The following is a 25,810-nucleotide window of genomic DNA, read 5'->3' as shown; positions in this document are numbered from 1 at the left end:
TTCGATTCAGCTGTCCTCATCGACCCCCATTGACAACTCTTTACCATGTTCATGAATTCATATTCACCGATTCTACTCAAATTGTCATATGTTATGTTAACATACTGAAGCGTCTATTCGCATTGCAAATAGTTCTAACGAAACAATTAACAGTGCATGGACTAGTTATAATGTATCAACATATCGTGTTAATTTCAGAATAGACTCCATCCAATTAACCAACTAGATGAAATCCTAAGAAGTCTGGTCATAAAATCTTTTTTAAACGTTGATTTGAATACAGTGAAACCTGGCTAAATTGAATCCTGCATACATCGAAAACCTGTATAAATCAAACATTTTCTTAAGCACCGTAATACCAACTGTTTGTGAACCTGATAAAACGGAGAAAACTGTTGAGTCTTAAAAAGGTTCGGTTTTAACAGGTTTCACTGTACATAGACAGTCCTATGTCTGTCTGGTGTCAAATCAAAGATTAAAACAAATATGTAAAAGATTGTTTCATCTGTTACATCATAATTGTGGTGCCTGTTATTAACCAATTCTAATATGACGTGCTTCTTTCGCTTTATGAACAAACACATGCTCTAATTCCAATAAAATTTGTTTGCACATGCGTATATTGACTACTGCAGTGTAATGAATTTAGTCGAAATAAGCCTGCAATTAATATAACTCATTAACACTTCCGTACTACTAAATAATCATTCGAAACAACATTTGATACAAAAATTTAACAATACTTTTAGATATTTGGATGATATATTGGCTCTCAATAATGACGACTTCAGTATGTATATACTAATGAAATTTATCCTGTTGGACATACTTTAAATAAAGCTTTACTAACAATGACCACTGCCTTTTCCTCGATCTTGATATCTATATCATTAACGGGAAGCTTAATACAAAAATTTATGATAAAAGATATGATTTATCATTTCCTATCGCTAGTTATCCATTTTTAGATGGCGACGTTCCCTTGTCACCGTCTTATGGTGTTTATATATCTTAACTTGTACGATTCGCTCATGTATGTAACAACCCATTAGATTTTAGCGAGAGAAACTTATGTATTACTAAAAATTAATACACAAGGGTTTTCGACATCACAAATTAATAAAACGATAGTATGATAGTAACCCCTAACTGGCGGGATTGTGCATGATATTCATATGATGAAGACATAATCTTTCAATTAGTTTAATTGAGGTCTAGAGCTGGAATGTCAGTTAACTGCTAGCACTGGTAGTCTGTTGTTATTTATGTATTTTATTTTTTTATATCTTCTGACATCGGACGCGGACTTCTCTTGAACTGAATTTTAATGTGCATAATGTTATGCATTTACTGTTCTACATTGGCTAGAGGTATAGGGGAGGGTAGAGATATCATACATATGTTTAACCTTGTCGCAATTTTGTGCCTTTCCCAAGTCAGGAGCCTCTGGCATTTTTGGTCTTGTATGATTTTTAATTTTAGTTTCTTGTGTATAATTCGGAGTTTAGTATGACGTCCATTATCACTGTACTAGTATACATATTTTTTAAGTTGCTAGATGAAGACCGTCTCCGGATGCGGGAGTTTCTTGCTACATTGAAGACCCGTTGGTGGCCTTTGGCTGTTGTTTGTTCTATGGTCGGGTTGTTGTCACTTTGACACATTCCCCATAACCTTTTTCAATTTTACATGTTGTTACTAATTCATTTATCATGACTACAATGTGGTGCAATACGACATTGACATATTTGACCTAGATACAACAACCGTTCAGGCTGGCTGTTCAAAACTCCTCCCTATGAAAAATCACGTTACAAGTCCATTGCTTGTTTACAAACAAAAAGGAAGGTTCATGGCAGAGCCTATACAAAACCTCTACACGTATACATATCGGACATAGAAATTACCTTAATCAGAATCGAAATAAATGATGCAAGCTATACTTTATTGTAGTTTTAACATGGGTAGGCATTATCTTCGTGTTATTTCAGCCCATACTATCGCTCGGGCAAAAATAATCACGAATATAACACCTACCCATGTTAAAACTAGATCTTTTTTTAGAATAAACACATATTCATAAGCTTGAAATTATTGACTTACACATGTTAGAAGTGAATAATACAGATGTTCTCTCCTTTATGACAAAATTTAACAAAACCGACTGCTAGTAGCGAAATACCATTTCACAATGTTGCTTTTTAACTTTTTTGGATTCGAGCGTCACTGATGAGTCTTTTGTAGACGAAACGCGCGTCTGGCGTATTACGAAATTTAGTCCTGGTATCTATGATGAGTTTATTTATAATCATTATACATATTTGCAACTAACAAAACTTAGTGTATAAACTTCAACACAAATAACCCTTTAAGATCTGTTTCCCTCTCTAAATACACATTTGGTTATGCTATAAACATGATAAAATAATAAAAAAATATTTGGTTATGACAGTGTGTTGGTGTTTTATTTCAATCTTAGTAAGTATTGAAGATTTCAGAATGTTTATTTTGTGTTAAAGAAATGAAATGATATCAATCTTCATAGATACCAGGAATGAAATTGTGTATGCCAGACGTTAGTTTTGTTTATAACAGATTCATCAGTGATGTGTTTGAATAAAAAAAAGGTCGAATACAGCTCGGAGCTGGAATGCATCGATGATTTAAATTCATAAAAGATCTTTTCAAATACAACTCAGGTTACATTTAATATTTATTTGATAAAAAGAATTCAACAGGTATGCGTTGTCATATTTCATTATACTATGGCATGGTTATAATGCGTAATACTGTTGGAATCCACGTTACTGTTAAATCACAATCTACAAAAAAATATGAACTATTAACTCTATGGTGCAATATAAACGATAAACAATTATTTCATCTTGAAAGCAAAGCAGTGACCTCTGTAACTAGAAAATATAATGTTTGGTTCCTGTCTTTTTAAATTATTATCCCGTAGTTTTTCTTGATAAAATAATTATATATATACGTTATGAAGAAAACGAAAGTTGATTTGATTTGAGGTTTGATTTAGATATGATAGAATACCTAGCACCAAGACAAATTCCAGAAGGGGAAGTCAATATATAATGACAGACCAAAACGCTTGACTTTATCAACAAACGAAAAGACTTGAAATCAACTTTCATTTTTCTTTTTTCATAAGGCAATTTTTATAAATATTCTAAATAAACGCGTGAGCACAAACAAACGTGATTATATAAGGCTTTGACAATCGTTTGAAATCAAGTAGTCAATGTGTTTGTTCAATAATATGCAATCACTAATTAAGACCGACTCCTGAATGGTAGAAGTGCAAAAAAAAGATTAAAGTATTAATACTTTAAAATGGGACAATTAATACTACAATGATTAAAATTGAACAGTGTTAGTAAATGTGTGTATGTGTTAATCCCGTGCGATGTACATGTGTAAGGGTGCAATAAACCGTTCCAGAATCTAAAGGACTATGATAATTTTATTTTTCCTTCACAAAAAAGAAAATAACTTCAGGTCATTAGCTGCATTTCAATTGTGTATGACGTTTTTAACCAATCACGATGCTTAAGTCTACACTTTTGAAATATCATTCATATTGCATAAACTTCTGAAACGGCGAATTCACGCATCAAATACAATGTAAGGATAAGAATTATGGCAGATATTTGATAGTCCCTGTTAAATAAATCATAGATTTTTGGATGTAGTTTTATTCAAGGCTTAAATTATTGTTAAAATTCTTGTATTTTGTTTTCTATACATATGATACATGGATAAGTTGTTTATATTTCTGACGTCATATTGACGTAAACAAACATCAACATGTTTTGATAGTAAAAGCTAAGTCTAATTCTTACATAGTTTTACCTGATTTGTTTAGTGCTGAATTGTAGCATCCCGAAAATATTTTTCAGCTGCATAATGTGGCGCCAATCTATGCCACCCAAGGCTGGATAAAGGACACTCATGAAGCTGCGCTAAAACCCTAAAATGAAAATCAACTTATTAGTACCGAACACTACAGGGAGATTACTCTGTAAAATGAGCTTAACGTTTTAAGCACGTTGTATTCGTAAGGAAACGTTTAGCTTCTTAATTATCAATATTAGTGTTTGTCAAACTGCTATATATCCAAAGAAATTTTTCCGAGAAAATGTGTGGTTCAAGTTTTTAAAATTTTATATTTTTGTTAAAGGGCCAACGTAAATGTTTTATCAAAATTTTATGTTCGATTAAACGAGCCAAATTAATTTCAGTCCAGGTGTTTTGTACCACCTTGATTATGACATACGAGAGAGAGAAACACCTTGATTATCCTAAATTTTAAGAGTGAAAATGAAAAACCTTCTACGGATCCAAATTTATTACGTTTCAAATTAACTTTCCCGAAGTAGATCGTTATAATAATATTCAGATGGATAATTAAAATAGCAAACGTACCAATTTTAATGGTTTTTTACCATGTGAATTTTTCTATTCAGAGCAGTCATAAATTAAATAATGAATTAATATCATACGATTCAAAAGCTTTGAGGTTTGTCAATTAATGTCACGTTTTTGTATTATAAAACTAGCAAGATGTTCAGAATATGGTGGGGTTTAAAATGCTTATGACTCTTACCTCTCTCGATAACCTGGAGTACAACGTAAGAACACATACCTGTTTATTGGTAGCTTCATGAAATCCCTGAAGAACTGCATTATATCATTTATATATTTAGGATTCGTTTTATCGTTAAACCTATTGTTTGTTATCACGTTAACATAAACAAATGGATCATAATTCCCGTCATGCCATATCCGTTCAGCTGTCTTTACGATACAGTAGTAAACCTGTGTTAACAGAAATAAAGGATCTTAGTCATATCCGGTCACCTGACTTTACAATACAGTAGTAAACCTGTGTAAAAAGAAATAAAGGATCTTAGCCATATCCGGTCACCTGTCTGTACAATACAGTAGTAAACCTGTGTTAACAGAAATAAAGGATCTAAGTCATATCCGGTCAACTGACATTACAATACAGTAGTAAACCTGTGTAAACAGAAATAAAGGATCTTAGCCATATCCGGTCACTTGTCTGTACAATACAGTAGTAAACCTGTGTAAACAGAAATAAAGGATCTAAGCCATATCCGGTCACCTGTCTGAACAATACAGTAGTAAACCTGTGTAAACAGAAATAAAAGATCTAAGCCATATCCGGTCACCTGTCTGAACAATACAGTAGTAAACCTGTGTAAACAGATATAAAGGATCTTAGCCATATCCGGTCACCTGTCTGAACAATACAGTAGTAAACCTGTGTAAACAGAAATAGAGGATCTAAGCCATATCCGGTCACCTGACTTAACAATACAGTAGTAAACCTGTGTAAAAAGAAATAAAGGATCTTAGCCATATCCGGTCACCTGTCTGAACAATACAGTAGTAAACCTGTGTAAACAGAAATAGAGGATCTTAGCCATATCCGGTAACCTGACTTTACAATACAGTAGTAAACCTGTATAAAAAGAAATAAAGGATCTTAGCCATATCCGGTCACCTGACTTTACAATACAGTAGTAAACCTGTGTAAACAGAAATAAAGGATCTTAGCCATATCCGGTCACCTGTCTGTACAATACAGTAGTAAACCTGTGTTAACAGAAATAGAGGATCTTAGCCATATCCGGTCACCTGACTTAACAATACAGTAGTAAACCTGTGTAAAAAGAAATAAAGGATCTTAGCCATATCCGGTCAACTGTCTGAACAATACAGTACTAAACCTGTGTTAACAGAAACAAAGGATCTAAGCCATATCCGGTCACCTGACTTAACAATACAGTAGTAAACATGTGTAAAAAGAAATAAAGGATCTTAGCCATATCCGGTCACCTGTCTGTACAATACAGTCGTAAACCTGTGTAAACAGAAACAAAGGATCTAAGCCATATCCGGTCACCTGACTTTACAATACAGTAGTAAACCTGTGTTAACAGAAATAAAGGATCTTAGTCATATCCGGTCACCTGTCTTTACAATACAGTAGTAAACCTGTGTAAACAGAAACAAAGGATCTAAGCCATATCCGGTCACCTGACTTAACAATACAGTAGTAAACATGTGTAAAAAGAAATAAAGGATCTTAGCCATATCCGGTCACCTGTCTGTACAATACAGTAGTAAACCTGTGTAAACAGAAACAAAAGATCTAAGCCATATCCGGTCACCTGACTTTACAATACAGTAGTAAACCTGTGTTAACAGAAATAAAGGATCTTAGTCATATCCGGTCACCTGTCTTTACAATACAGTAGTAAACCTGTGTAAACAGAAACAAAGGATCTAAGCCATATCCGGTCACCTGACTTAACAATACAGTAGTAAACATGTGTAAAAAGAAATAGAGGATCTTAGCCATATCCGGTCACCTGACTTTACAATACAGTAGTAAACCTGTGTAAACAGAAATAAAGGATCTTAGCCATATCCGGTCACCTGTCTGTACAATACAGTAGTAAACCTGTGTAAACAGAAATAGAGGATCTTAGCCATATCCGGTCACCTGTCTGAACAATACAGTAGTAAACCTGTGTGAACAGAAATAGAGGATCTTAGTCATATCCGGTCACCTGACTTAACAATACAGTAGTAAACCTGTGTAAAAAGAAATAAAGGATCTTAGCCATATCCGGTCACCTGTCTGTACAATACAGTAGTAAACCTGTGTAAACAGAAACAAAGGATCTAAGCCATATCCGGTCACCTGACTTAACAATACAGTAGTAAACATGTGTAAAAAGAAATAAAGGATCTTAGCCATATCCGGTCACCTGTCTGTACAATACAGTAGTAAACCTGTGTTAACAGAAACAAAGGATCTAAGCCATATCCGGTCACCTGACTTTACAATACAGTAGTAAACCTGTGTAAACAGAAACAAAGGATCTAAGCCATATCCGGTCACCTGACTTAACAATACAGTAGTAAACATGTGTAAAAAGAAATAAAGGATCTTAGCCATATCCGGTCACCTGTCTGAACAATACAGTAGTAAACCTGTGTAAACAGAAATAGAGGATCTTAGCCATATCCGGTAACCTGACTTTACAATACAGTAGTAAACCTGTATAAAAAGAAATAAAGGATCTTAGCCATATCCGGTCACCTGACTTTACAATACAGTAGTAAACCTGTGTAAACAGAAATAAAGGATCTTAGCCATATCCGGTCACCTGTCTGTACAATACAGTAGTAAACCTGTGTTAACAGAAATAGAGGATCTTAGCCATATCCGGTCACCTGACTTAACAATACAGTAGTAAACCTGTGTAAAAAGAAATAAAGGATCTTAGCCATATCCGGTCAACTGTCTGAACAATACAGAACTAAACCTGTGTTAACAGAAACAAAGGATCTAAGCCATATCCGGTCACCTGACTTAACAATGCAGTAGTAAACATGTGTAAAAAGAAATAAAGGATCTTAGCCATATCCGGTCACCTGTCTGTACAATACAGTAGTAAACCTGTGTAAACAGAAACAAAGGATCTAAGCCATATCCGGTCACCTGACTTTACAATACAGTAGTAAACCTGTGTTAACAGAAATAAAGGATCTTAGTCATATCCGGTCACCTGTCTTTACAATACAGTAGTAAACCTGTGTAAACAGAAACAAAGGATCTAAGCCATATCCGGTCACCTGACTTAACAATACAGTAGTAAACATGTGTAAAAAGAAATAAAGGATCTTAGCCATATCCGGTCACCTGTCTGTACAATACAGTAGTAAACCTGTGTAAACAGAAACAAAAGATCTAAGCCATATCCGGTCACCTGACTTTACAATACAGTAGTAAACCTGTGTTAACAGAAATAAAGGATCTTAGTCATATCCGGTCACCTGTCTTTACAATACAGTAGTAAACCTGTGTAAACAGAAACAAAGGAGCTAAGCCATATCCGGTCACCTGACTTAACAATACAGTAGTAAACATGTGTAAAAAGAAATAGAGGATCTTAGCCATATCCGGTCACCTGACTTTACAATACAGTAGTAAACCTGTGTAAACAGAAATAAAGGATCTTAGCCATATCCGGTCACCTGTCTGTACAATACAGTAGTAAACCTGTGTAAACAGAAATAGAGGATCTTAGCCATATCCGGTCACCTGTCTGAACAATACAGTAGTAAACCTGTGTAAACAGAAATAGAGGATCTTAGTCATATCCGGTCACCTGACTTAACAATACAGTAGTAAACCTGTGTAAAAAGAAATAAAGGATCTTAGCCATATCCGGTCACCTGTCTGTACAATACAGTAGTAAACCTGTGTGAACAGAAACAAAGGATCTAAGCCATATCCGGTCACCTGACTTAACAATACAGTAGTAAACATGTGTAAAAAGAAATAAAGGATCTTAGCCATATCCGGTCACCTGTCTGTACAATACAGTAGTAAACCTGTGTTAACAGAAACAAAGGATCTAAGCCATATCCGGTCACCTGACTTTACAATACAGTAGTAAACCTGTGTAAACAGAAACAAAGGATCTAAGCCATATCCGGTCACCTGACTTAACAATACAGTAGTAAACATGTGTAAAAAGAAATAAAGGATCTTAGCCATATCCGGTCACCTTTCTGTACAATACAGTAGTAAACCTGTGTTAACAGAAATAAAGGATCTTAGCCATATCCGGTCACCTGTCTTTACAATACAGTAGTAAACCTGTGTAAACAGATATAAAGGATCTAAGCCATATCCGGTCACCTGTCTGAACAATACAGTAGTAAACCTGTGTAAACAGAAACAAAGGATCTAAGCCATATCCGGTCACCTGTCTTTACAATACAGTAGTAAACCTGTGTAAACAGAAATAAAGGATCTTAGTCATATCCGGTCACCTGACTTTACAATACAGTAGTAAACCTGTGTTAACAGAAATAAAGGATCTTAGCCATATCCGGTCACCTGACTTAACAATACAGTAGTAAACATGTGTAAAAAGAAATACAGGATCTTAGCCATATCCGGTCACCTTTCTGTACAATACAGTAGTAAACCTGTGTTAACAGAAATAAAGGATCTTAGCCATATCCGGTCACTTGACTTTACAATACAGTAGTAAACCTGTGTAAACAGAAATAAAGGATCTTAGCCATATCCGGTCACCTGTCTGTACAATACAGTAGTAAACCTGTGTAAAAAGAAATAAAGGATCTAAGCCATATCCGGTCACCTGACTTAACAATACAGTAGTAAACCTGTGTAAACAGAAACAAAGGATCTAAGCCATATCCGGTCACCTGTCTGTACAATACAGTAGTAAACCTGTGTAAAAAGAAATAAAGGATCTAAGCCATATCCGGTCACCTGTCTGAACAATACAGTAGTAAACCTGTGTAAACAGAAATAAAGGATCTAAGCCATATCCGGTCACCTGTCTGTACAATACAGTAGTAAACCTGTGTAAACAGAAATAGAGGATCTTAGCCATATCCGGTCACCTGTCTGAACAATACAGTAGTAAACCTGTGTTAACAGAAATAAAGGATCTAAGCCATATCCGGTCACCTGACTTTACAATACAGTAGTAAACCTGTGTAAAAAGAAATAAAGGATCTAAGCCATATCCGGTCACCTGTCTGTACAATACAGTAGTAAACATGTGTTAACAGAAATAAAGGATCTAAGCCATATCCGGTCACCTGTCTTTACAATACAGTAGTAAACCTGTGTAAAAAGAAATAAAGGATCTAAGCCATATCCGGTCACCTGTCTTTACAATACAGTAGTAAACCTGTGTTAACAGAAATAAAGGATCTAAGCCATATCCGGTCACCTGTCTGTACAATACAGTAGTAAACCTGTGTAAAAAGAAATAAAGGATCTAAGCCATAACCGGTCACCTGTCTGTACAATACAGAAGTAAACCTGTGTAAAAAGAAATAAAGGATCTAAGCCATATCCGGTCACCTGACTTTACAATACAGTAGTAAACCTGTGTAAAAAGAAATAAAGGATCTAAGCCATATCCGGTCACCTGACTTAACAATACAGTAGTAAACCTGTGTAAAAAGAAATAAAGGATCTTAGCCATATCCGGTCACCTGTCTGTACAATACAGTAGTAAACCTGTGTTAACAGAAATAAAGGATCTAAGCCATATCCGGTCACCTGTCTGTACAATACAGTAGTAAACCTGTGTTAACAGAAATAAAGGATCTTAGCCATATCCGAACACCTGTCTGTACAATACAGTAGTAAACCTGTGTAAAAAGAAATAAAGGATCTTAGTCATATCCGGTCACCTGTCTGTACAATACAGTAGTAAACCTGTGTTAACAGAAATAAAGGATCTAAGCCATATCCGGTCACCTGTCTGTACAATACAGTAGTAAACCTGTGTTAACAGAAATAAAGGATCTAAGCCATATCCGGTCACCTGTCTGTACAATACAGTAGTAAACCTGTGTAAAAAGAAATAAAGGATCTTAGTCATATCCGGTCACCTGTCTGTACAATACAGTAGTAAACCTGTGTTAACAGAAATAAAGGATCTAAGCCATATCCGGTCACCTGACTTAACAATACAGTAGTAAACATGTGTAAAAAGAAATAAAGGATCTTAGTCATATCCGGTCACCTGTCTGTACAATACAGTAGTAAACCTGTGTTAACAGAAATAAAGGATCTTAGTCATATCCGGTCACCTGTCTGTACAATACAGTAGTAAACCTGTGTAAAAAGAAATAAAGGATCTTAGCCATATCCGGTCACCTGACTTAACAATACAGTAGTAAACCTGTGTAAACAGAAATATAGGATCTTAGTCATATCCGGTCACCTGTCTGTACAATACAGTAGTAAACCTGTGTAAAAAGAAATAAAGGATCTTAGCCATATCCGGTCACCTGACTTAACAATACAGTAGTAAACCTGTGTAAACAGAAATAAAGGATATAAGCCATATCCGGTCACCTGACTTTACAATACAGTAGTAAACCTGTGTGAAAAGAAATAAAGGATCTTAGTCATATCCGGTCACCTGACTTTACAATACAGTAGTAAACCTGTGTAAACAGAAATAAAGGATATAAGCCATATCCGGTCACCTGTCTGTACAATACAGTAGTAAACCTGTGTAAACAGAAATAAAGGATCTAAGCCATATCCGGTCACCTGACTTTACAATACAGTAGTAATTAAACCTGTGTAAAAAGAAATAAAGGATCTAAGCCATATCCGGTCACCTGACTTTACAATACAGTAGTAAACCTGTGTAAACAGAAATAACGGATCTTAGCCATATCCGGTCACCTGACTTAACAATACAGTAGTAAACCTGTGTAAACAGAAATAAAGGATCTTAGCCATATCCGGTCACCTGTCTGTACAATACAGTAGTAAACCTGTGTAAACAGAAATAAAGGATCTAGGCCATATCCGGTCACCTGACTTTACAATACAGTAGTAATTAAACCTGTGTAAAAAGAAATAAAGGATCTAAGCCATATCCGGTCACCTGACTTTACAATACAGTAGTAAACCTGTGTAAACAGAAATAACGGATCTTAGCCATATCCGGTCACCTGACTTAACAATACAGTAGTAAACCTGTGTAAACAGAAATAAAGGATCTTAGCCATATCCGGTCACCTGACTAAACAATACAGTAGTAAACCTGTGTAAACAGAAATAAAGGATCTAAGCCATATCCGGTCACCTGACTTTACAATACAGTAGTAATTAAACCTGTGTAAAAAGAAATAAAGGATCTAAGCCATATCCGGTCACCTGACTTTACAATACAGTAGTAAACCTGTGTAAACAGAAATAACGGATCTTAGCCATATCCGGTCACCTGACTTAACAATACAGTAGTAAACCTGTGTAAACAGAAATAACGGATCTTAGCCATATCCGGTCACCTGACTTTACAATACAGTAGTAAACCTGTGTAAACAGAAATAAAGGATCTAAGCCATATCCGGTCACCTGTCTGTACAATACAGTAGTAAACCTGTGTAAACAGAAATAAAGGGTCTAAGCCATATCCGGTCACCTGACTTTACAATACAGTAGTAAACCTGTGTAAACAGAAATAACGGATCTTAGCCATATCCGGTCACCTGACTTAACAATACAGTAGTAAACCTGTGTAAACAGAAATAAAGGATCTAAGCCATATCCGGTCACCTGACTTTACAATACAGTAGTAAACCTGTGTAAACAGAAATAAAGGATCTAAGCCATATCCGGTCACCTGACTTTACAATACAGTAGTAAACCTGTGTAAACAGAAATAAAGGATATAAGCCATATCCGGTCACCTGTCTGTACAATACAGTAGTAAACCTGTGTAAACAGAAATAAAGGATCTTAGTCATATCCGGTCACCTGTCTGTACAATACAGTAGTAAACCTGTGTAAACAGAAATAACGGATCTAAGCCATATCCGGTAACCTGACTTTACAATACAGTAGTAAACCTGTGTACAAAGAAATACAGGATCTTAGTCATATCCGGTCACCTGTCAGTACAATACAGTAGTAAAGCTGTGTAAACAGAAATAAAGGATCTAAGCCATATCCGGTCACCTGACTTTACAATACAGTAGTAAACCTGTGTAAACAGAAATAAAGGATCTCAGCCATATCCGGTCACCTGTCTGTACAATACAGTAGTAAACCTGTGTCAACAGAAATAAAGGATCTAAGCCATATCCGGTCACCTGACTTTACAATACAGTAGTAAACCTGTGTAAACAGAAATAACGGATCTAAGCCATATCCGGTCACCTGACTTTACAATACAGTAGTAAACCTGTGTAAACAGAAATAAAGGATCTTAGCCATATCCGGTCACATGACTTTACAATACAGTAGTAAACCTGTGTAAACAGAAATAAAGGATCTAAGCCATATCCGGTCACCTGTCAGTACAATACAGTAGTAAACCTGTGTAAACAGAAATAAAGGATCTAAGCCATATCCGGTCACCTGACTTAACAATACAGTAGTAAACATGTGTAAAAAGAAATAAAGGATCTTAGCCATATTTGGTCACCTGACTTTACAATACAGTAGTAATTAAACCTGTGTAAACAGAAATAAAGGATCTAAGCCATATCCGGTCACCTGACTTTACAATACAGTAGTAATTAAACCTGTGTAAACAGAAATAAAGGATCTAAGCCATATCCGGTCACCTTTCTGTACAATACAGTAGTAATTAAAACTGTGTAAACAGAAATAAAGGATCTTAGCCATATCCGGTCACCTGACTTTACAATACAGTAGTAAACCTGTGTAAACAGAAATAAAGGATCTAAGCCATATCCGGTCACCTGTCTGTACAATACAGTAGTAAACCTGTGTAAACAGAAATAAAGGATCTAAGCCATATCCGGTCACCTGACTTTACAATACAGTAGTAAACCTGTGTAAATAGAAATAAAGGATCTTAGCCATATCCGGTCACCTGTCTGTACAATACAGTAGTAAACCTGTGTAAAAAGAAATAAAGGATCTAAGCCATATCCGGTCACCTGACTTTACAATACAGTAGTAATTAAACCTGTGTAAAAAGAAATAAAGGATCTAAGCCATATCCGGTCACCTGACTTTACAATACAGTAGTAAACCTGTGTAAACAGAAATAAAGGATCTAAGCCATATCCGGTCACCTGACTTAACAATACAGTAGTAAACCTGTGTAAACAGAAATAAAGGATCTAAGCCATATCCGGTCACCTGCCTGTACAATACAGTAGTAAACCTGTGTAAACAGAAATAAAGGATCTAAGCCATATCCGGTCACCTGACTTAACAATACAGTAGTAAACATGTGTAAAAAGAAATAAAGGATCTTAGCCATATTTGGTCACCTTTCTGTACAATACAGTAGTAAACCTGTGTAAAAAGAAATAAAGGATCTTAGCCATATCCGGTCACCTTTCTGTACAATACAGTAGTAAATAGTTATCAAAATTAAACCTGTGTACACGAAATAAAGGATCTAAGCCATATCCGGTCACCTGACTTTACAATACAGTAGTAAACCTGTGTAAAAAGAAATAAAGGATCTAAGCCATATCGGGTCACCTGACATTACAATACAGTAGTAAACCTGTATAAAAAGAAATAAAGGATCTTAGCCATATCCGGTCACCTGACTTTACAATACAGTAGTAAACCTGTGTAAAAAGAAATAAAGGATCTTAGCCATATCCGGTCACCTGACTTTACAATACAGTAGTAAACCTGTGTAAAAAAAATAAAGAATCTTTTCAATAAGACAAAAACTAAGAAGGAAAGTTGTCTTCGACGAAATGCAGCATGTATTAGAAGAGGAAGTCATTTATGATTTAGGTTAAGTAAACCTGCGCAAGTAAGCAGTATAACACATGTAATGCAAGGCACATTTAATAATGAATGTCAGGCGGTAGACAATAAAGGGAAATAATCCATCAACAACCGTATGTATATGACACATGGAGTAAGGGAGATAATACAAATCAAACACATGTAACAATCAATATTAGTATGCCTCAGTATGTTTTTTCTATAAAAAAAAAAAACAGTTGTGCTATTTCATTCCACAGACTATTTGCTAGTTAATATAGTTTCAAAGATTATTACCCTGGTTTATAGGTGTATAATCATATTTCCCGTACTTTTTCATGCTTAATTGGTCATTGGTCAAAAGTGATGTCATTAACTTTCCTGAATGGATTTGTGTGCTTGGCAACGTCAGACTCTAATATCTTTTACAAAACGGGGTATAATCTTTGTAATCATACGTTTTTGATTGAGTTAAGTCTGCCAATTGATATTTTATCGTGTGTTTTTCTATGTTGTGATGTTATGCTATTGTTTCAGAAAAAGGGAGAAGGTTTGGATCCATTAAAACGTTTAATCCCGCTGCAAATGTTTGCACCTGTCCTAAGTCAGGAATCTGATGTACAGCATTGTCGTTTGTTTATGTAATATATATGAGTTTCTCGTTTCTCGTTTTGTTTATATAGATTAGACCGTTGGTTTTCCCGTTTGATTGGTTTTACACTAGTAATTTTAGGGCCCTTTATAGCTTGTTGTTCGGTGTGAGCCAAGGCTCTGTGTTGAAGGCCGTACTTTAACCTATAATGGTTTACTTTGTAAATTGTTATTTGGATGGAGAGCTGTCTCATTGGCACTCACACCACATCTTCCTATATCTATAATCTGTATGTGTTGATTTTAATGTCACGTACAAGAAGTAATTATAAAAGAAAGAATTAAAATCTTGTACTTACAATTTTCACTATCTATAATAAACTTGGCCCTTTCGTTACAGAGGAAAATGTTTTGTAAAAATTTACAAAAATTTACCAAATTAATGAAAATTGTTAAAAATTTGGGACAGATAGATAAACAATTAAACTGCTTGTCAGATTTTAGTTTCAGAGTTATAAGCCAAAATCAACAATTTACCCCCATGTTTTATTTTTAGCCATTGCAGCCATCTTGGCTAGTTGGCTGGGTCACCGCACACATTTCATAAACTAAATACCCTAATAATGATTGTGGCTAAGTTTGATTAAATTTGACCAAGTAGTTTCAGAGGAGAAAATTTTTGTAGAAGATTACAAAAATTTACGAAAAATTGGTAAAAAAATACCATAAAAGGCAATAACTCCTTAAGGAGTCAAGTGACCATTTTGGTCATGTTGATTTATTTGTAGATCTTACTTTGCTGAACATTATTACTGATTATAGTTTATCTCTATCTATTATAAAATTCAAGATAATAACCAAAACGGCAAAATTTCATAAAAATTACCAATTCAGGGGCAGCAACCAAACAACCGATTGTCCGATTCATCTAACAATTTCAGGGCAGATAGATATTGACTTGATAAACAATTTAACCAGATTTTTCAGATTTGCTCTAATTGCTTCGGTTTGAGAGTTATACTAGTAAGCCAAAACATATATATTTACCCCCTATGTTCTATTTTTAGCCAAAGCGGCCATCTTGGTTGTTTGGCCGGTTCATCGAACACAAATGTTAAACTAGATACCAATGATGATTGTGGCCAAGTTTGGTTAAGTATGGCCCGCCAGTAGTTTGATAGGAGTAGATTTTTGTTAAGGTTAACGACGACGGACACAGGACACAGGACGTATATTTCATCTCGTGCATGTCAAGTTATGTGTCATTTTTATTTTCTTTCAGATGATATATGAAAATTTTCAGAAAATTGGTTAATTTGATATATAAAAACACTTAATGACTGTGTTGGTCGGTATAATTAAACACCTAAATGATTGGTTGTGCGCATAATAGCTAGTTTGCTTAAGTTAAGATTAAAACTTAAAAATCTTCTGTAGCAATTACTTTCAGGTTAGGGTCAAATGTATGCTAGATTGACTGGACTTAACGGTAGGTATTGCAAAATGCGTCGACAGACATGATGTAATATATAATTGTTCTTGTTATACACAACAAAAATGTCCATGTACTAGTATTTACCTCCACTGGAAAGTCCATCAGGTCCGCTAACATCTTGGACACTGTTTCTTCAAACTTTTCCGGAAGTTCGACATCCTTCAGGGAGGTGTGTATAACAACAATCACCATGGTAACGTAACGTGTTTATGCTTTAAAACTTTACTGAAACAATAAATAAAACCGAGTGTATAGACTTGCACATTACATGAATGACATTAAAGGTTAGATATTATCTTCTTGATATTTGCTGTTATATAATTCAAAATCATTTAAAATTAAGGAATGTATCTCCCTCTATGCCTTGTCCGGATTTGTTTCATTTTCTTTTTGATATTATACGCTTTGAATTAGGGTTTTGACTGAGCATTACTAAAGATACATTAATTGTGAAAATGCGCACGCATGCAATACCATGGCAACATTTATTGTATAACAGTTTACAGGCTTATAAAAATAGTGGCGAATTTCAACCTTATGTTGTGTTTGGAAGCAAGTTGTCTCATTGGCCATTGTCGGATCGAGGGGGTCCTTGGGTTGGAACCACCCTTTTTTTTTGCCGATCAAAATGCATTTGAATGGGGATATATAGGAGGAACAACCTCCTCCCCCCCCCCTTTTTTTGTCCAGGGTTGCCCCCCCTTTTTTTAAATGGCTGGATCCGCCCCTGTTGGCAACATATCACAAATCCTTATTTTTATGTTCCAAAATACCAATTGATCTGATTTTACAATAGGTCTGGATAAAGTTATAGACAACAAAAATAGAAATTATGATCTTTGGAACAGGAAAGACATTCCTCTCTTGTATAGGTCAGTCCTGACCTTTTAGAGAGGAATAACAAGGCTCTGTTAGTCATTGAAGTTTAAAAGCTATACATTCGATGTGTTTGATGCGGTTTTCTATTTTTGCCTTCATTGGTAACGTTCAAATATTTATATATCCTTGAATTTTTGAGGAACTAAATGTCAACAATTGACATAAAAAAAAGGATTTCAAATGGAGGGTCCGTGTGCTCGTTTTCGAGATATAAGCCATTGAAAATTTGGCGGGAAATAATTCTCTCTAGAGTTTTCATATGTTTAACATTGGCACCTTATTCGTTTCAAAAACTATGAAAAAATTACAAGAATTTTATAAAATTTTGAAATAAGGTTTCTTAGACTTTATGTAATAAAAATATGAAAAGAAAAGGGTTAGTGGGCAAAATTTTTTAATGACAATACATGGATAAAACCAGAGGATTCCGAAAATCTGACAAAAAAATCAAAAATGGAGAAGCTAACATCCTTAAAAGAAAAATAGTTCTCTTTTATTCAAATATTAGTTAAAACAAAGACGAGATACAGTTCATGAGCGTTGGATCCATTAAAAAAAAGTCCAAAAATGAATGGTATATTTGCAATTTAAAGACGAACTTCTATTCATTCTCTTCTTCTGTTGAACTATTGCTTAATTTCGCAGAAGAGGGGTCTAAATACAGCACAAGTAATATTTTCCAAAAGACCAAAAATTTAAAGTAAAAAGTAAATTTTAAACAAAAACGCATTTGACAAGTAGGTCGAGCAAGTTTATATCTTGATAAACATATATATAAGTTAATGAATATTAAATGACTGAATAAATAGTCAACGATAAATCTTACAGGGCGATGGATCATATAATTATGATTCAGTACACTACAAAATATAATATATAACAGGTCTAAAAGGGTACAACATCACCAAAAAACACAATAAAACGAACAATATGTTAGATATTTCGGATAACAGATATCCTTCCTCGGTAATAGCAGTAAGTTAATGAATATGTATCATTTTACACAAAATTCGTTGAATAAAATGTTAAATACTGGGTTTTTCTAATTTGACAAAGTAATCTTCAAGGTAACTGTTAAGGGCTTCAAATCAAAACAAAAGTTATTTTTCTACATCCAAATAATATAAGGGAACAACCATTTAACTTCAAAAAGAGGGGGTATGTTTTATTTGCTAAAAAAAGATTCTGATCCCCAATTTAATGAAAAAGACATAATATGAGCATGAAGATGACAAAAAAAATCTGAGTCCAGATATCCCCCATAACTTAAATATTGAATAAAATAAGTTCTGACTCAGACAAAGACCATGACCCCCTTGAAGTTAAATTGTTGCTCCCTATGAAGAATACGAGACTTACCATTTAGAAGCTCCACAGCAGTATGGGTAATTCCTCGTTACGTCTGCCTCTTTTATAGTTCCTACATCGTATTTTTTACGTTATAAGTTAATTGATAAGACCATTATTAAAGGTGCAAAACACTGTCATCCTTTCAAAATATCTGCTTTGATATACAAATAAGGAAGAGTGGGCGGGGTTGATATACACATAAGGAAGAGTGGGCGGGGCTGTTAAGAATGGAGTAAGAACTTTACAGGTTTAAGATACAGTTAACTTCCCAAATAATATCTAATACGTTGTCTAAAAAAGAAACCTTGAAAAAAGAAAAACACAAATGACCACTTTAACCTGCTACTTCTGATGTCTGGAACGACTGAAGGTCGAGCATTAAATCTTCGTATCTAGTAGCATTGTCAAATCCAGTTAAAAGAATTGCCAATGTTCTTCTGAATTTTCTGTTATATCGACGTAACATCTAGCATTTAAAAACTTTTTTGCGCCATATCGACAAATTCCGCAGAAGATAACAAATTCAAGGTAAGAATGCGTTCTTTTCTTTTGTTACGTGTACGTTTACTCATGCAAGTTAGAGGTTTAGCTCGCTATAAAACCAGGTTTAATCCATCATTTTCTACATAATGAAATGGCTGTATTATCAGGAATATGGGAGTTGTTTTCCATTCGTTTGATGTGTTTGAGCTTTTGATTTTGCCCTTGAAAAGGCACTCTCCGTTTTGAATATTCATTTTCATAAGGATGTACTTATGCGGATATTGTTTATTGAAATTTGCTGTCATAAAATTTTGGAAATCATTTTAGATTGGTGAAATATCAAAAATCTAGAATGTTTTATTACATTTGTCATTACGGGACCTTTTGACTATGCGGACCGTCAGTGGCGGATCCAGAAATTTTCATAAGTGGGGGCCCACTGACTAGCCTAAGAGGGGGCCCGCTCCAGTCACGCTTCAATGATTTCCTATATAAGCAACCACATTTTTCCCCCTGCCCCCCCCCCCCCCCCCCCTAAATCCGCCTCTTTTGACTATGCCGTATGGATTGTATTCATTGTTGAAAGTCATACGTTGATTTATAGATGTTAGATTCTAAATTCGATTGGGTTTCTGGTGGATTGTTGTCTCATAGACATTCATACCACATCTTCTAATATATATATATGTATGAGAAAGACTTTATTTTTTTTTTAATTGACACTTTGACTTATAAATTGTATCATTAAAAGCAAAACCATTATTTTATTATTTATTATAAAAATCCTATTGGAATTTTTGAAACAAGGATAATAAATTTTAGATATAATCCTGATTATTATTCGCTTTATCCTGCTGTCAACTTTCTGATTATTTCTACACAAGTTCAAATACTATTATGTCACGTTTAACTTTTTTCTCACTCATTATTTCCAAGCAATTGTTTATTCTTGATAATACTGACACATGTTTATGCCGAATGTCGCGGCGTTAAAAGTACTTTGTTTTTATCAATGGGCAAAATAAAGTACCTTTCGTCAGTTAACGAGTAGACAAGTAACTTGTTAGTTGCCTATTGGCAATCATATCACACCTCTTAATTTTTAAATAGACACACATATAAATGAATATAATTACATGTATAAATAAACGTCCAGTGGCAAATATTTCATGCATTTTCATGACGAATTTTACTTATAAAAATTTTGATATGATAAATCAAAAATCAAAAATCAATATGAGAATGCACAAGGTCGCTAGACCTACAAATTGCAGACCAGAAGCATGTTATTTAATCATATGTTCATCTTTTTTATACTTTTGTTTAACCACGGAATTATTATGTCAGTTGAATGCATTTTAATTTGTTACTCGGGAACTCCTCGATCGTCTAACTTCGGGTGACTCCGGTATCGGCCGAGTTGTCGCGAATGAAGATATATTATTTGCAACTTTTTTCAAAATCCGTGCATTTCAAATACAGTATCATTTTCTATCATTTCTATTACATTTTACATACAATTTAATATATTGTACAATTTACTTAGAAAAGAAAGATTGTAAAAATTCACGGCAATATGATTATTTGAAGTTCAGTCGCATATAACCTTATCAAAACAAAACTGAAATTAGTTCAAATATTATTTGGTTTTGGTTATATTAAACTGTATATGTCTGATTCTTTTTGGCTTTGCGCATTAACAATTTTCTACTACTGTGGTGACATTCCTCGATGTATGTCATACACTTTGTAAAGAAGACTTAGTGCTCATGTTGGAAATGCATATGTATCGAAAAACTGAAATCAAAGAAATAAGGAATTGACACTAGATGTCACTTGTGCCTTGGATAATATATTGTGTATACGTTTATAATCTTTTAAAACAAAAAAGGACAAATTAACTAACAAATCTCATACACATGATAAACAAGCTATCTCAATAATGACTGAGTTTCTTTTCTTTTTTTTTAAGTGCATTTGTTCTCTGACAAAGACTTGTACCTTTAGCTCACTTACAAACTAGTTTGTCACTACTTAAAAAGCCTTTCAAGGTCAAGATTCCTTGTTTTCTGACACAGCAGACATTTACCCTTTCCTACTCAGAAATTAAGGAGGTCAAGATTCGTGTCATTACAGATCAAGGTCATCTAGTTGTTTGTGTTTATTTTCGCAATAATATTTTGCTGACATACACATTGATATACATGTATATAATTAAGTATCTGTTGAATTACTAAATAACTTGTCCTTGCATCTTGTTTTGTAACATTCCATCAGTTGTACCATTATTTCAACATCTTGATGCATTCACTAAACTTAAACTCATTCTAAACCCCATCCCTGAACTTGTTTGTCATATTGGAGTCTTCATTAAACAGTCTTTAGAACTGAGGGAGTCGGACCCGTGTCAGGCAAGGTTATGATGGTGTTTTTTACATACTTTTATAATTGAACTCTAATGTTCTATTATTCTATATATTGTATTGTATTATATCGTATTTCATTGTATTGCATTGTATTGCATTGTATTGCATTGTATTGTATACAATTATTGTTTGATTGTATTGCTTGACCCTTATGGGTGTAATTTTGCAATAAAGATTTATATATATAATGTGATTCTGTAACAATAACATCTTCATGCCTTATATATCATGTACTGTAGTACGCCGCTAGATTAAAACTGACGTGGAAAGGTAATACATGCCCACTGCGAGCTCTTTTTTGAGAGCCCAGGTGGTCGTGTGGTCTAGCGGGACGGCTGCAGTGCAGGCGATTTGGTGTCACGATATCACAGTAGCATGGGTTCAAATCCCGGCGAGGGAAGAACCAAAAATTTGCGAAAGCAAATTTACAGATCTAACATTGTTGGGTTGATGTTTAGACGAGTTGTATATATATATATATACAAGCTTAAAATCCCTGTACACAAAGCAATCAAGTCAAAGCTTTAAATTACAAGAATTAAGAAAATAGTTTAATACTTTATTGCTTACCAAACCTTTACAGAGGGGGGGCAAGGGGTTTAGCTGTTATGCTGTTATGGGGTAATTTAATTCTTTGTTATCTGTTATTCTGAAAATATATTTGCTGTTAGCTGTTATTGTCTTGTTCCTTGTTAGCTGTTATAGGACTATTATTTTTATTGTTATATGTTATTGTGAGATTGTATTTGCTGTTAACTGTTTTTGAAAATTGGAATGTTAGCATTTTGACAGCCAATCTTAACAGAGGCACTTGTCTCAGAAAACAAATTCCTATATACCTTAATATTAAGGTATATAAGAAAAACAATTCTGAGACAATTGCATGTGAATCTTAAGTAGAAATTGAAGATAATTGAACATTGTGACTCGGATGGAGAGTTGTCTCATTGGCACTCATACCACATCTTCTGATCATGCTGATAACTATTGAGGTATTTCCACTGGTGATATGAAGGTCACGTATTTGCAGAAGGATTCCAGTAACATACATCTCATAAACATATAAAAATCAGTCGGGTCAAGGACCATTCCAGTATACATTATTATTATTCTTTATAATAAATTCCATTGTCTGTGAAAATGTCTTTAAATATATAATTATTGTACAAATTATAATTTGTACAAAAAATCATGCAAATTATAGTTTGTATTTTGACTTTGTACACATTTTTCTAACAAATTATAATTTATGTTTTGACTTTATACACATTTGTGCTTTTTTTTTTATATCAAAATTGCTTTTCAGGGAAAAGTGCTCTAAATATCAAATAAATATAATTTGTGTCACTGGCTTCATTTTCTTGAACAATTAAAAAAAGAGAAAAGCCCAAAAATTGATCAATCGAATTCCCTGGATTTTTGTTTTAATTATGATCCTCATCAGATATATATCCTTGGCCATATATTTTCATTTTTGTTATTTAAATTTAATGTACATGTACACAGGGGTACAAAGAACAGTATCCTCATACATACGGAATATGCAAATTCAGACAATTATTAATATCACAAAAAAGGAAAACATATGTTAATGCTGTATTTTCAAAATGAAAAATTGATACTTAAATTTCAACTTTTAATAAAAAGACTTTTTGACTCATTTTTAGTGTAATTTGTTATATTTTTTAGTTTTGCTAGTATGTTGACAATATAAATTTTCGTTTTCAAAAATAGCATTCTCAAATTACCACGTGGTTATCACGTGACACTCAAAATCTGTTATAAACGTGAAAACGGTAAAGTCAAAAGTGCAGCGTGTAGACACTCTTGTTTTTCTAAGTATTGTTATCTGTGGATAGCTTAATATGTACCAAAGTATTAGAAAAGTGCTACTCGCCTCCTTTGAATAAAAAGATTAAACGGTATAAACAACATGAATCGAGTAGCAGTTTTCGTAAAATATTAATATTCAGCTTTCTGTACGTTAATTTGAATCGAAATTTCATCATTTCTACACGCTAGCACTTTTGAGTCAAAGTTAACTTGTTTCACAAGTTTTCGGGTCCGTCATTGTTTATACAAACCCACAAGTGACTTTCAAAGGGAAGTAATTCTGTAATAAGAAATAAAAATTTCAGTCATCGGGAAATTGTTGCTGATCTTTATTTAAGAATTGAATGCTTCTTTTTGTAAATTTATTGGGGTGTAAAAGCGTTGACCGAAGTACATTTTGTATAAAGCGCGGAAGCGCTTCATTCTAAAAATGTACGCACGGTCAACGCTTTTACAACCCTATAAAGTTACAAAAAGAAGCATTCAATACTTATAATTACATTTTTTAGCTATGATCATGAAAACACGAATTTTATATATTTTATTATTTAATTCACCTGTGCACTTTATTGTTGGAGCACGTGTTATCATGAATGAAAAGTTGTATTGAGCACTGCAACTGGTTACGGAATAACACGTGATGTGCAGTTAGCCAATCAGAATAAAATATTATAATGAAACATACATCTAATGTAATTATTTAAATGTACTTTTTGTTTCATCTTCTCCATAACCAATTTATTTAATAAGAGAAACAAACTATTTAAATATATATTTTACTCGGAGAATAGATCAGAATGATCATAATTACACATCGGCTTGGTATGAAGCCCCTTTTCTTTCTGTTTGGTATTTTTTGGCTAAAAAATTATGTATTGAATTTTTCTACGGACACTGTAGCTTTATCTACTAATAAAACATGACCTCCGTGTATTCGCACAACAGTGTGGGAAGTGTTGTTAAACACCATTCAATCAATCAGATAGTTCTTTGAATTGTGTTTTCTATTTTGTCAGATGAGGTGCCTCTCATGTTTGGGTTTTGCCTCTTGTAACAGTGTAAAATGTCAGAGTGTAGTGTACAATAAAATCTTAAAATCTTGCTCATTCTTCATAAATCATACAGATCCATACAATGTACATCATTCAGTCGTTGGTCACAGTGGCAATCACACCATATATAATGACAGCTTGGAATATATATTCAATGTCGTGCTTATTTTTTCTCTCAATAAATTTAGTTACCACATACTGATAGAAAACATAGTTTAAGAAAAATAGATGTTGATTTCATAAAAAAAAACTTATGATGGTCAGTAAGTATGGGACTAATAAATCAATTAATACCAAATATGATAGTCCAAATTTCATCTTTCATCTTCATCTTCAATCTGGATTTTTATTTTTATTTTTAATTTTGAGCTAATGGAAATTTAATTATATTTCAAATCCTGCAACATTTTTATCACACATTCCCTTTACACCATGTACACACTCAATGAACATTCTGTGTCTCATTCAAGCATATTTATAACTCCAGAATATGTATTTATTCTATGTATATATATGTACCATTATCTCTGTAACCATGGTAACTTAAATTTGTATTTAGTTTATGAGAATAAAATATTCTAAAACTGCAGAATATTTTCTTTTACAGCTAATTTCCTAAAGCTTGTAGAGTAAAAGTTTGGTTGGCTTGCTTGTTTTGATACCGTCTCGGGCTGATATGGGGGTCTCGGGATGATACCCAGGCTGATATGGAAAAGGCCATGTATTAATCGCTTTATCATATACTTCCGACAATAGTTTTATGTAAGGCAAATAAACTAATGCAATAACTAAAACAGTCAAACATTTTATAAAGAAAATTAAAATTATGAATCAAATATACTATAGTTGTCCAACAACAGCATTATACTCCTTATAGATTTATGGTAACATTTCCTATAGAGGCATTTTGAAACATTGTAAATTTGGAAGAGTTTTACGATCATTACTACTCCATGTTTGTTGTACTATAAAATGATTCATAATTGTCAAACTAAACCAAGAGGGAATTAAAGGGGGGGTAATTATTATGTAACAGTTGGCTTGGAAAAAATCATTCAAGTCTACTATAACTAATATTAAAACAATCTTTCTCCGAGCATTGTTTCCATTTAGCTAACTTTATTGATTCATTGATTGATTCATAGGTCAAAGGTTTTCGTCGTCAGTTATCGAAATAAATGAAGAATTATGAATGTTTTGATTCAATTCAACAAATTCAATAAGAAGAAATGGGTACCGATGATAAAGAGTTACAATTTACAACGTACTTACCTCAAAATGTATGCAAAATCCACCTTTCCATTGTGATTTCCATGTGCCGACTTCCTTGACAAGGTGCTCAACAGCTGATGATCATGAG

The 25,810-nt window shown here is 33.9% G+C and overlaps 1 protein-coding gene across 3 annotated transcripts; it reads right to left on the bottom strand.

Annotated features, from left to right (window-relative positions):
* Positions 1-2,700: 2,700 nt before the first annotated feature.
* LOC134695004 (uncharacterized) lies at positions 2,701-25,810 on the bottom strand. 3 transcript variants are annotated; one of them, XM_063556131.1, is made up of 6 exons: positions 21,156-21,174; positions 18,666-18,726; positions 16,512-16,652; positions 4,664-4,836; positions 3,871-3,988; positions 2,701-2,822 (listed from the first exon to the last, which is right to left on the bottom strand). In XM_063556131.1, the coding sequence occupies exons 3-5, from the start codon at positions 16,617-16,619 to the stop codon at positions 3,880-3,882; spliced, it is 390 nt and encodes a 129-aa protein (XP_063412201.1). In that variant the 5' UTR covers positions 16,620-16,652; positions 18,666-18,726; positions 21,156-21,174; the 3' UTR covers positions 2,701-2,822; positions 3,871-3,879. The 3 variants fall into 3 exon arrangements, with proteins under 3 accessions (XP_063412201.1, XP_063412203.1, XP_063412200.1); XM_063556133.1 differs by lacking the exons at positions 18,666-18,726; positions 21,156-21,174 and adding an exon at positions 25,723-25,810; XM_063556130.1 differs by lacking the exon at positions 21,156-21,174 and having other exon boundaries at positions 18,666-18,807.

Source organism: Mytilus trossulus, chromosome 13, assembly GCF_036588685.1.
Source record: "Mytilus trossulus isolate FHL-02 chromosome 13, PNRI_Mtr1.1.1.hap1, whole genome shotgun sequence".
NCBI classification, from domain to species: Eukaryota; Metazoa; Mollusca; class Bivalvia; order Mytilida; family Mytilidae; genus Mytilus; species Mytilus trossulus.
The sequence above is the reverse complement of the archived record's forward strand: the minus strand, read 5'-3'. Positions and strand labels throughout refer to the sequence as shown.

What these genes read in the sequence shown, in the direction of transcription:
- LOC134695004 (XM_063556133.1), bottom strand. Translation starts at nt 16,619, where the DNA reads ATGGTGATTGTTGTTATACACACCTCCCTGAAGGATGTCGAACTTCCG. An exon ending in TGATGGACTTTCCAGTGGAG is followed by an intron (nt 4,837 to 16,511) that starts GTAAATACTAGT and finishes CTGTTAACACAG; the next exon opens with GTTTACTACTGTATCGTAAA. An exon ending in ATGAAGCTACCAATAAACAG is followed by an intron (nt 3,989 to 4,663) that starts GTATGTGTTCTT and finishes TTTTCATTTTAG; the next exon opens with GGTTTTAGCGCAGCTTCATG.